The sequence below is a fragment of the Zingiber officinale genome, chromosome 2B (assembly GCF_018446385.1).
Source record: "Zingiber officinale cultivar Zhangliang chromosome 2B, Zo_v1.1, whole genome shotgun sequence".
Lineage (NCBI taxonomy): Eukaryota > Viridiplantae > Streptophyta > Magnoliopsida > Zingiberales > Zingiberaceae > Zingiber > Zingiber officinale.
The window spans coordinates 143,586,746-143,599,939 of NC_055989.1; the positions used below are offsets into that span (position 1 = coordinate 143,586,746).

Genomic DNA, 13,194 nt, shown 5'->3' on the forward strand with positions numbered 1-13,194 from the left:
GAACGGGTCTCGATAAAATTTCCGGTCCGATCGCCTAGAAGGGTTCCAGGCGCTCGGGCCACCTTAGCACAGGGGCGCCTTGGCAAGGCACCCCGGCTGAACTAGACCGGTCCGAGCGCTCGGAATAACTCCGGGCGTTCGGACCACAATCAACTTCAAGTTGACTTTTCGTCCGGGCCTTCCGCTCCGGCTCCGCTCGCTTGGGTGATTTCGGCCATTCAGAATAGGACTCACCTGAATCAATTTTTCGGCCTTCTTGAGCAGTCTTCCGCTTCGGCTTCTTATTCCTCGGAAATGTCGCGCGCCTCCTTCTCGTCCGTAAGCGTACTCTTTCGTAGCGCCTCGTCCCTCGGACGCATCGAGTTTGTCGGTTCTCTCCTGTGCCATTCCTCTCGCTAGCTACGTCTTTCGCTCGACTTCCTGTACTCCTAAGTTTCTGTACACTTAGACACAAGACATCACAATAATAACAAGACCTAACTTGACTTGGTTGATCAAATCAAAATCATGATGAGATACTTACAATCTCCGCCTTTTTGATGTGGATCAACCCAAGTTAAGTTACGATAAAATAAGATATTAAAATAAAGACATTAAACGAAATTGCAAGTTTTGAAATAGTAGATATGCAATATTTTAAAAAATGTACCTCCTCTTAAACTTAACTTCTCACTCTTCTCCTTTGTTTACATTAAAAAGAGAGGTTTCTTACTAAATTAAGTTGAAATAAGGTCTAACGAATTTATACTTCAAATTAAAACCAGTGACTTATACCTAGTATACTCGAAATTTTGATTTTTGTGATTTTTCTAAACGTTAATCAAACACATCCAAAAATTTTCATGAGCAATTTTAAATAGTAAATAATTATTTACTATATAAGGATGGATTTTTTCTAAAACATGTCTAAGAAAATAGTTTTGAGGTTCGAAAAAATTTTGAAAAATTTCTAAGAATATACTAGAGTAAATATTTTTACAATTTTTTTTTTCAAAAATTGGGTATTAGAGAATTTTTAACATTAAAAATTAGTATTTTAATAGAAAATTCACAAAAACATTAATAAAAGTAAAAAAATTTCATAAAATTTTTCTTGGACAGAAAATGTAATAAATTTTCATAGAAAAATAAATTTTATAAAAAATAACTCTATGATATATTTTAAATTTGCAAGATATAATATTTAAATAAAAATTCATAAAAAATAATACAATGATCAAACAATTTTAAAAAATGTAGAAAAAAATTTCTACATGTACAAAATAAACTCCTCTTTTTCAAAAAAATTAATAGCTAATTAATTTTTGAACAAAAATTGTAAGAGATATTTTGGTACATTGGACAATTAAAAGGTAAATATTAAATCAAATTTAAATTAGAAATATACATAATTTAAACTAAACATGATTTTAAAACTCAATATAGGTTACTTCCAATTGGGTTAATCATGTATTTTCTTAGGATGTATATTTTTATTACTCTTCTAATTTGATCATTGTGAAATCTATAATACCAATTTAATCCTTTATAATTCTTAAAATTTGAAGTAGAAAAATTTGAACATTTTAAATTTTTTATTTGTTCTTTCAAATTAGAATTTTTAATTTTTAATTTTTAACTTATTTAGATCCTTTATTAAATAATTCTTTATTAAGCATGATTTCACTAAGGTTCTTTTTATCTCTAAATTTTCATATTTTAATTGTCATTTTTAGTTTTCAATTTGCATATTGATTTTGCCATTGATTTAATGCCGAAATATAGTTGATCAGGTGGTAAGAGACATACCTCACTTATCATGTCAGATATGAAGTTTGATTCTTCCCCTACTTCGCTGCATTCGTTTGAAGTCACTCCTCCTTCATTGATGCTAGTGTCTGAGGTGCTTTGTTCTTTGTAGCTAGCCATCAATGCTAGACCAACGTATGTTTTTATTTCTGACTCGGATGATGAGCTTTCGTCCTAAGTGACCTTGAAATTCTTGTGCTTGTTTTGCTTGGGCTTCTTGTCTTTTTTTTTGAGTTCCGGGCAGTTCTCCTTTATGTGCCTCTCCTTTTGACACTAGTAGCATCGAACTTTTCTTTTATTTCTTGGATTTTTTCTATTATGTATTTCTTTAAATTTGTTAGATCTAATTTCTTTTTTTTTTCTAAATTTCCTTAACATGTAAGTTTCTTGGTCTCCTTCCATATATGAGTCTAACTCAAGTTTATCATTTTTGGTGGATTTTAGTGCCAGAATCTGGCTTGATTCTTTTGTTGCCCCTGTACATCTGGTTTCATGTAATTCTAAAGTTGAAAAGAGTTCCTCTAGGGTATTTGCCTCCAGGTTCTTCGAGATGTAGTATGCGTCGATTATCGAGGTCCATTCTGGAGTCCTAGAAAAAGCATTGAGTGTGTAGCGTACCGAGTCCCGGTTGGTTATCATTTCGCCGAGGTTGACCAGTCTGGTGATTAACTCCTTGATCTTTGCATGTAGTTCAGCTACATTCTCACCTTTTCCCATACAGATGTTCGTTAGCTTGTTCTGAAGAATGTCCCGTCGTGCTAGTTTTGCTTCGGATTTTCTTCGTGGAGTTCCAGGAAGTTCTCCCAGAGGTCTTTTGCCGATGTGTAACTTCCGATGCGATTTACTTCTTCTGGCGGTACTACACTTAATAAGTAATATTCCGCTTTACTGTTGGCTACCAAATCACTTTGCTCCTTCTTCGTTCAGAGGTATTCTTCTTTCTCTACGCCTTGTTGATCTTTTGGAACTGCAAAACTATACTTAATTATTAAAAGAATTTCAAAGTCAGTTTTTAGAAATACCTTCATTCAACGTTTCCAGTGTGCAAACTCCCTCTCAAACTTTGGTGGGATGAGGCTTGGTCCGACCATTGATTTTGCTTTGGTTGGTGGTTAGTCCTTCTGAAGCGTCCTTGCTTTGATACCAATTGTTGGTCTCCTAGCAGCCGACAAGAGAGGGTGAATTACCCTGAAAATCAAAATCAACCTTTCTCAACGTTTCATACGTAATTAAGAAAATACTTGTATAAAAACAAAACACAAATGCATAAATTAAAAAGCAGAGGCAAGAGAATTTACTAGGTTTGCAATCAGATGATTGCTAATCCTAGAAAAATGAACTTCACTAAGTCTACTTTGGGCGGAGTAGCCTCTTTACAACGTTGATAGCTCACAAAAGTAGTAGAACAAGAATAGTAGTCATTTTACAAGTGATGTTCTAACTACAGAAATTAGGGTTGCATTTATAGGTCTGATCCGGGCACCAGAAGGGTTCCGGGCGCTTGAGTGTGGATAAAATTTTATTGACGTCAACGGATCGCGACAGAACGAATTTCGATAAAATTTTTGGTCCGGACGCTTGGAAGGATTCCGGGCACCCTGACTGCCTTCGCACATGGGCACCTTGCTGAGGTGCCCCAGTTAAACCAGACTAGTCCGGGTGCCCGAACCGCAGTCAACTTCAAGTTGACTTTTTTTTTACTTGCAAAAATTAGAAATTTTTTTAATTACCCTAACTTAACTTGAGTTTGATCAAATCAAAAAGGGAGAGATTGTTGGTACCTCGTGGTAGTTTTGATGTGATCAACTAAGTCAGGTTAGGTCCTGTTGGTGTTTAACTCTGTGTCTAAGTGTGCAGGAGTTTATGAGCATAGGAAGTCGAACGGAAGACGCGACTAGTGAGAAGGACGGTACGGGAGAAAGCCGACGGACTCGGTGCGTCTGAGGGACGAGGTGCTGCGGAAGAGTACACTGGTGGACGAGAAGGACGTGCATGGTGATCCGAGGGACGAGAAGCTGGAGCGGAAGCCTGCTCGAGGAGAAGATCGGGAAATAGGTTCGGGTAAGCCCTATCCCGGATGGCCGTGATCACCCAAGCGGTCGGAGTAGCAGAAGAGCAAAAAGAAGGCTGGAAATACTGCTGGAGGCGCCTACAAAGAGAGTTGAAGGCGCCTCCGAGGCGCCTTCGCACCTTCACTGTGGAAGGCGCCTTCCATGTCTGGAAGGCGCTTTTGATGAGCAGTACGAGGGCACCTTGGAAGGCGCCTTCGACCAAGCTGAGTTTAGCCGTTGCCAAAGGATAAAGCTCCTTTGGCGCCTCGCTGGAGGCGCCTTCCAACCCATTCGAGGTGCCTTCTAGCCACGGATAACTTTTCCCAGGGGCTATAAAAAGACTGCTGGACCTAGGAAATAGAGTAACAACTTCGGTATTTATTTCCTAGCTATTTTCTGAGCTTCCAATGAGTGTAAGAGGCTTCTCCGCCTTTAAAGAATGAGATCTTTAGTACGTTTACTTTCCTTGGATTAACAACCTCCCCAGTTGTAAGTAAGTAACTCTTTTTACCTCGTTTTTTTGGTTGTTTATTTATTCTGTTTCTTTTACAATACTAATCTGAGTTAAAAGTCGAGGAAGATTTTTTTTAGCTAGTTCACCTCTCCTCTCCGGTCTACCTGGGCTAACAAGTGGTATCAGAGCGAGGTTCACTTCAGGAGAACTAACCGTCGAACGAAGCATACGAGATGGTCGGATCAAGCATCTACCCACCAAAGTTCGAGGAGGATTTCGCCAACTGAAAGAAGAAGATGGAGGTATTTTTCAAAAATAATTTCAATTTGCTTTTAATAATGAAATTTAGTTTTGTAGCACTCGAAGGCAAAGAAAAATATCACTGGACAAAAAGGAGCAGACCGATTTCGTAGCAAACAACAAAGCAGAGTTCCATCTGCTAAGTGTCTTACCGTCACAAGAAGTCAACCGGATCGGAGCCTACGAGTCTGCAAAAGAGCCCTGGGAAAAATTCCTGGATCTACACGAAAGAACCTCGGAGGCGAAACTCGCGAGACGAGATTTGCTCAGAAACCAGATCAGCAACATCAAACTGGAAGAAGGCGAAATCGTTGCACACTGATTCAACTAAGGTACGCTCTTGCACATCAAACCGGATCAAGGAGCTCATCACTGGACTCACGAATCTCGGAGAAAAGGTAAGTAACCGAGATTCGCTAAGGTACGCTCTTAACGCATTCCCAAGAAATACTGAATGAGCATCATTAGTAAATGTTTATTATATATCTAAGGATCTAGATTCAACTAATTTAGAATAATTATTTTCAAATTTTGAAGTTCATGAAACGAGATGTACATGTTCGAAGAAGGAGCATAACATTGCCTTAAAGGTAAAGGTGGACAAACAAGATTCAGAATCTTCTCTCGATGATAATGAAACAACACTGATGGTATATAAATTTAAAAAGTTATTTAAAACTAAAAAATTTAATCAAGTGCAGGGTAGAAAAAGAAGGATAAGATGCTACCACTGCGATGAAGAAGGACATGTGAAAGATAATTGTCCTAAATTGAAAGACAAGGACAAGAGCAAGAACAAGAAGCCGACCTAAGCGAACAAGTACAAGAATATGAATGCGACGTGGGACGAAACGTCGTCCGAATAGGAAATTGAAGTCATCGCCGGATTTGCGCTAATGGCAAGTCACCAAGAAGAAGTAGACGAAGCAAGCTCGTCCGAAATGAGCATCGAAAGCATCGATGAAGGGGGAGAGACATCAGAAGAAAGTACTACTTCAGGGGGAGTTTCAGATCACGGGATTGACAAGATAAGTCAGGTACAGTCTTTTCCTCCTGACAAGTTTTTCAGTTTATAAAACTATTAACAAAAAATTGTTGTAAATTAGAAAAAGAAATTAAAGAATTGAAATAAACTCTAGCTAAATCTTGACGATTAGAAGAATTTGATAAAATAAAAAATGAAAATGAAAGCTTGAAAAATGAAATAAATTTTTTTGAATATATTAGAAAATATAGTGAATTGAATTGGTACATTAAATATCATAAGAGCCAGATTAGGAAAATTTCACAGAAATATATACCTAAGAAGTTTTTAATTAATCCAGTAGGAAGGAACTTATATTGAGTTCTAAAATCATATTTGGATTGAATGTTTTTAAATTATGACTTTTAGAGAAAATAAAATATTAAATTTTTTTAAAAGACTTTGTCTAGAAAGTGATTGTTGTTTCAATATCCAAGAAAGTCTAGTGCCTCGCTACAGCCTGGAAGCCAATTATTGAAATAAGTATTAATTGACTAACTGTTAAGTATTTAGAAGTTATAAAAATACCTTAATTTTATGTTAAAAATTAATTACATATTTTTTAATTAATCCTTATCTCTTTAAAACAGTTATAAATTTTTTCACTGGTATTATTATTTTTACTCTTAAATTTTTAAATGAATCATATTTTTAATGTAATAAAAAGGGGGAGTACGGAAGAATAAGTCTAGAGGGTACTTGCAAAAAATTTTTGCAAAAAGGTTAAAAAAAAATTTTACTTGAAAAATTTTTTAGTATTTTTTTTCGTAAATTTTTCTAGCAAATTTTACTTAGAAAATTTTATTACTTGCAATTTTTTTTATTTGCAAAAATTAGATTTTTTTTAATTATCCTATCTTAACTTGGGTTTGGTCAAATAGAAAGGGGAAGATTGTTGGTACCCTGTGATAGTTTTGATATGATCAACCAAGTCAGATTAGGTTCTATTGGTGTTTAATCATGTGTCTATGTGTGCAGGGTCTTAGGAGTACAGGAAGTCGAACGGAATATGCGACTAACGAGAAGGATGACATGGGTGCGAGTCGACGGGCTCGGTACGTCTGAGGGACGAGGTGCTGCGGAAGAGTACACAGGTGGCCGAGAAGGACGTGTGTGGCGATCCGAGGGGCGAGAAGCTAGAGCGGAAGTCTACTCGAGGAGAAGACCAGGAAATGGATTTGGGTGAGCCCTATCTTGGATGACCGCGATCACCCAAGCGATCGGAGTAACAGAAGAGCAAAAAGAAGGCTGGAAATACTGCTGGAGGCACCTTTAAAGGGAGTTGAAGGTGCCTCCAAGGCGCCTCCGCACCTTCACTGTGGAAGGTGCCTTCCATGTCTAGAAGACGCCTTCGATGAACGGTATGAATGCGCCTTCTACCAGGCTGAGTTTAGCCGTTGCCAAAGGATAAACCTTTATCCTTTGGCGCCTCGCTGGAGGCACCTTCCAGCCTGTTGGAGGCATCTTTTAGTCACAAATAACTTTTCCCAGGGGCTATAAAAAGACTTCTGGACCTAGGAAATAGAGTAACAACTTCGGTATTTATTTCCAAGCTACTTTCTGAGCTTCCAATGAATGTAAGAGACTTCTCCGCCTTCAAAGAAGGAGATATTTAGTGCGTTTACTTGCCTTTGATTAACAACCTCCCCGGTTGTAATCAAATAACTTTTTTGGCATCGTTTTTTTTTTTTGTTCATTTATTCTGTTTCTTTTGCACTACTAATCTGAGTTAAAAGTCGAGGAAAGTTTTTTTTTTAGCCAGTTCACCTCCCCTCCCTCCGGCCTACTTGGGCTAACAAGAAAAATACCACTGGACCAAAAAGGATCCCAAAGTTTCTGCACACTTAGACACAAGGCATCACAATAATAATAGAACTTAACTTGACGTGATTGATCACATCAAAATCATCACGGGGTACTTACAGGCCGCCCCTCGCTCGATGCCCGGCCACCCACCCACCGTGACGACCTCCGCCGCCTGTCCTAACCCAAACTATAACCTGGATGGGAAGGTGAACCCAAGAGGATCGTAACCAATTATGGCCGGATCGGATTAAAATCACAATCCGACCACAATTAAGTTGTGGACCATCTCCTGATCCACAAAAGTGGACCAGAAGATCCTTTCCCTTCGACTCAATTACTCGTCAATCCATTATAGCTATCCTATTGAAGGCCAATCTAAACAAGAATTTAGAAATGTTGCTATTCGTGGTACAAACTGCTATCTCAATAATGTATGCCACAAGGTGTTATAGACATTCAAAAGCAAGTATATCAATTCTACAAAGAGAATTTAGTCGAAGTAATGAATCGAGTTCATGGTGGTGTGGAACCTATAGGAAAAACCTCATGTTCTCACGTTCGGGCAGAAAAGATTATTGATGATTATAGAATCATAGAAGACAGTTCAACATGCGTGAGGGATTAACCTCTCTACACAACAATATGAAAGCATGGAGTAGCGATTCCCATTCATATTCGTACAAGGATGATGTTCAAGAAAGCTTGGGATTCTCTAATGGGCACCCACTAAGCAAAGAAGGGCTTCAAGCATTTTGTTTCGAATATGCACAATAAATCACAATCCATTCATTTCTTGTTGCTTATATGACAAACATTCATTTCATGCTCAGAAATATCATAAAAAGTAGAGTATCAAACCACCCATACTAGAAGAAATCTACAACACTAACATTACGAAGATGAAGGATTTATCTGAGCTGCTGATGTCGATAGCAGGAAGCAGTCTTTTGTTTTGTTTTTCTTGTAAGCATATTTAGAGTCGACTTAGATTGATGAGCCAAGGGTTACTTTCTTCACTATCCTGGCACCCCTTGCCTTGGCCATGTAAAGTCCTACATGATGGAGCAGATCCTGTGGCAAAGAAGCCAAGTCACAAACATCACAAGTTGATTAGCATGTGGTTCAACTTAATCGAAAGATTATGAAAAATTTGTTCAAAGAATTCGGTGAATGAAAATTCACCTGTGGATGTGCTAAAGTTCCTTTGATATTTCTAGCGACATCAATTGGGAAATCGAAAGTAGCACATCCACCAGAATAAACCACAACATCCTCCAGAGGTGGCACCATGCCCACATTTCTGGCAGAGAGAGTGGAACACACGAAATCTAGCACACATATGTCTGTGCATATTCCCGCCACCAAAATCTGCACCAAGTTACTGACATCATCAAGAGGGTCATAAAAGGCAGTGTGAGAATGATGATTCTCTTGAAATGAGACTAAACCACTCACAGTTTTGATCTGATTAGCGTTTACCCACTTTGAGAATGCATTAGAGCCATCCTTCTCCATGGAGCCGATGAACCCGTCGAAGCAGTCCTTGCGTCGGATTGTCACGCTTGGGTCCTCCTCCAGCCATTTTAGAGCTGCAAAATTGATAACTGATTAAATAATTACAGTCACTCTATATCTTGATGTTCTTTGATCCTTCCCTTCTATCAGATCAAACTTTCTTTGGCTTAGAACTAACTTCTATGATGTTGCTCTCTATTGCATTAACACTTTTCTGCCTGCATATATCCTCAGATTAGCCCTATTCAAACATGTTATTTCAACTTTGTACGCATCGGTTGTACTAATGTGTATTTTACCCCCAATTAGTTACCCCTTTGGATCGAGCTCTTCAAAGTGTCGTTCACAAAGTTTGATGGGGCATTCTCTATTCTTGTTTTGATCCTCCATCACTAAATAACTTCTTATCGATTTATATATGAGGATCTACACACCTTAGGACTTTTTTATTCTAATAAACTATTAATCTTATGAGATTTTTTTTTTTTTTGCATGAATTGGTTCTCTTTGAGAAATAGTTACCACTGCGTGCTACACGTATATTTAGTATTAATTCTCAATTTGAGTTTTGATTCGATTTTGGTGATACATCACTTGCATTTATCAAATCAAAAGGTATTACTTTATAGCAATAAGTATGGATTAAAATTTCATTCTGCACTTGTTTGGATAAGAGAAACTTCTCTTTCTGTCAGTCGACTAACACAAAACTTACATGAGACGATACTCGAACTCGTGGGATGGCAACAATTCTGCATGAGATCAGTGAGGCTTCCACAAGGTCCCAAGACGGCAACGACTTCACTCATGGTTTGCAATGTCGGTACAACTTGGCTCATGGTCTAACTTCTTCCTCTTTAGTATTTTTCCCTTTCTAGAACTCCGAACATCCTAAGCCTAAGGTACTAATCCAATTAGTTCTGGTATAATTCCTTGATCAATCCCCATTTACACATGCATCTATCTTTCTGCCCTATACATGTATTTACCTTACTTCTAATGGCCAATTGAACTAGTGGATATTTTACCACATTGGCATTCATAATCTACAGAAAGAAACCCAAAAAGAGTCTATGAGAAAAGGCACCATTTATTTAACTATTCAGGATCTATAGTAAGAATTCTTCAACAAGTAGAGTTGATATATTGCAGATCCACAAAAAGCTTCTAACTTATTGGAACAAATCCACACAGGCAATTCAACAAACAAGTTAGCTTCAACCCTAAACGAGTAGTGAGAAGGTACCTGGAACCAGATCCTCCTCCCCTGATCCCACAACGCAGTGAGGCGGATAAGGAGGCTCAGGCTTGTTTGGGTGGTGGGAATCGAGGAAGACGAGCACAGGCCACTCCATCTCGCAGAAATGCCTAGCTAACCTCGCTGCCTCCTCTACCATGGAGGAAATCTGCCTGTTCGGCTCGATCGGGGCCTGCCCCTCGCATCCACAGGCAGTGATAAGATCATGGAAGAACGTTAAAAAAAAAAATGGAAATTTTGAAAGGAAGGAAGAGAGGTATGCGATGTACGAGGTTGCCAGCTCCGACGGTGCAGAATCCGTTGAGGATGTCGACAAGAACGAGGCCCAGAGAGGTGCCTGAATCCGGTCGGAGTGTGAGATCGAAGTCGGCTTCCTCCTCGAAGGGGATCTCGCCTCGCAGTAGATCCACCAGGCGCGTCTCGGAACCCATCGCTGCCGCTCTGTTTTCTCGGTGAGAACGCACGCAGATAATCGTTCGGTGCGGATCGAGGAATTCTTCTTCTTTACCTTTCGTCGGAGAGAGAACATAAAAATGACGTTGAAATCTTTTCAGACGTGCAGTTGTGACGCGTGCTGACGTGGAGTAATCTTGGGCATCTCCCAGGAAAATACCTCGAAAAGTGAGTTTTTTTTTTTTTGAATTTTATATGTACCACATCATTGTAAAAAATTTCACTCTCTCTCGTCTATATAAAAAAAATGAATAAATTTACATGCACTCCCCATTAGTAAATATAACTTTACATGTAATCTATGAAAAACTTTTTTTTTACTTCCCAATCAAACATATTTACATAATTGCCCATGATATTTTTAGGTACAAAAAGTCCAAAAATCAGTATAAATCCTCTTAAATTCAGTATATTAAATTAGAATCTAGTATATTTTCTATTAAATTGAGTACGATTCTTTTTGCACCTCAAAATATACTCGATTTTAATTTAATGTGCTGAATTTAATAGAAAATATACTCGATTTTTAATATAAAGTACTGATTTTAAGAAGAATTATACTCATTTTCGGACTTTTTGTACTCAATTTTTGACTTTTTGTACCTAAAAAATATGGGTTAATTTCAATAGAAAATATACTCAATCCTGGTATAGAGTACTGGATTATAGTGTAAAGTGCTGAATTTAACAGGAATTATACTTATTTTTAGACTTTTTATACCTAAAAAATAAGAGGGATAATTTTGATAGAAAATATACTCGATTTTTAATATAAAGTACTGACTTTAAGAAGAATTATACTCGTTTTCAGACTTTTTGTACTCAATTTTGAACTTTTTGTACCTAAAAAATCTGAGGGGCAATTTAGGTATCAATATTTGCATGAGGGAGTTGAAACAAGTAATACTTTGCATGTAGGGAGTGGAAACAAAGTTTTTTAGGCATGGGGATTGCATGCAAAGTTATGATTACCATTGGGGATTTTTCTCTAATTTACCGAAAAAAATCACCCTGTAAATTTTCTTTTATAAACCCCACTCGCAAGAAAATCTTAGTTATTTGTTATCAAGTCACTCTTATCTCATCGAATTTATTAAAAAATAATATTAAAAATTTATAACGTAAAAAAGAAGAAGTCCAATTCCAACATTAAATTATAGTTGTCAAAAGTATGAGAAGTAACAAAACGCTCAAATTTACGGTTTAAAGTGCAAAGTGCAAAGTGCAAAATGTACATTTTATAGAAAAAAATTTAATAAATAAAAGGACTAATATATTTATTAAAATTCTTTTGAAAATTTAAATGATCATAAATAAAATATTCTTTGATGAATAAATAGATTAATCAAAAAATTAAATATAAATAAAAAATCTTTGAAAATACGATAGATGAAATTTTAAATATCAAAATAATCATCTTTTTCATTTTCATTGTCCAAATCTACATCATCAGCTCCATCGCTTGATTTGCGTCCATCAATAACTTCTTCTTCAATTTTATCGTCAAAGTTAATCTCTTCTTCATTTACAAAACTAATTTGAACTGAAGATTACTTTCTTTTTGCTAATGTAAATGATGATGCTCTTATTGAAGAAGAAGCATTTTGAGATCTAAAATCATATGCACTTTTACTAACATCAGATGCTCATGCTACATCACTCCAACGCAAATCTTCACTTTCATAGACAAAATCATTATCATTGTCTTCCAATTTTCTCAACAACCATTCATTACTATCATCAATCTATGACAAAGTAATAGGATCAATCTTATCTCACATGTCATATCTTCTTTTCAAAGCTCTATTGTAGTTGATACCAAATAATTCGATCGTTGTTGAGATAATTTATTTTTATTTTAGAATGTATCTATAAAAAAATTTAAAAGTTAAGTCTATAATACAAATTTTAATATATATTAAAAAAATTCTAACCTATATATTTAAAAACACTCCAATTACGTTTATACTCTATAGAAGAGCATGTGATGTTTAAAATCTTCATTGCAAATATTTTTAATTCAGATGTTGATATACCATAAGAAGACCACTAATCAACTTAAAACACAAAAATATATAAGCTTAACATTATTACTAGAATATTGATAATGCATAATATATTATTCATGAATTTACCTGGTGATTTTGAAATTCGTTGTCTGATAGTCATTGACAAACCAAAAAGTCCTACTTTCTTGTATTTTTCCAATTGATTCGTGATCTTATCTTAAAAATCCTCACCTCTCACCAATCTAGATATGTACTTGTACAAACCCTTCATCACTTTTGTATCATTTTCTATATCAAGGTTTAAGTAAAAATACTCTCGATTCAAGAAATATTCGGCTACGTGCAAATGTCGATGGAGTTGAGCATTCCATCTTTTGTCAATGAATTCAAAAATGCTACAATATTTTTTTCCTTATTGTTAAATGACGCAGTGATAGCTTCTTTAACTCTGTCCATTGACTCATAAATATAACCCATAGGAGACATTTTTTCACTGTCTATCCGCCATAATACTTTCACCAATGGGTCACCACCAA

The 13,194-nt window shown here is 36.5% G+C and overlaps 1 protein-coding gene across 1 annotated transcript; it reads right to left on the reverse strand.

The window, feature by feature from the left end:
- Positions 1 to 8,187: 8,187 nt before the first annotated feature.
- LOC122047548 (nicotinamidase 1-like) lies at positions 8,188 to 10,725 on the reverse strand. The gene is made up of 5 exons (XM_042608904.1): positions 10,466 to 10,725; positions 10,185 to 10,368; positions 8,879 to 9,012; positions 8,606 to 8,791; positions 8,188 to 8,494 (listed from the first exon to the last, which is right to left on the reverse strand). The coding sequence occupies exons 1-5, from the start codon at positions 10,625 to 10,627 to the stop codon at positions 8,408 to 8,410; spliced, it is 753 nt and encodes a 250-aa protein (XP_042464838.1). The 5' UTR covers positions 10,628 to 10,725; the 3' UTR covers positions 8,188 to 8,407.
- Positions 10,726 to 13,194: the final 2,469 nt, after the last annotated feature.

Coding starts and splice junctions, on each gene's coding strand:
- LOC122047548 (XM_042608904.1), bottom strand. CDS start 10,627: ATGGGTTCCGAGACGCGCCTGGTGGATCTACTGCGAGGCGAGATCCCC. Junction 10,369..10,465: donor CCGTCGGAGCTGGCAACCTC/GTACATCGCATA, acceptor TGCGAGGGGCAG/GCCCCGATCGAGCCGAACAG. Junction 8,495..8,605: donor GAACTTTAGCACATCCACAG/GTGAATTTTCAT, acceptor TCTTTGCCACAG/GATCTGCTCCATCATGTAGG.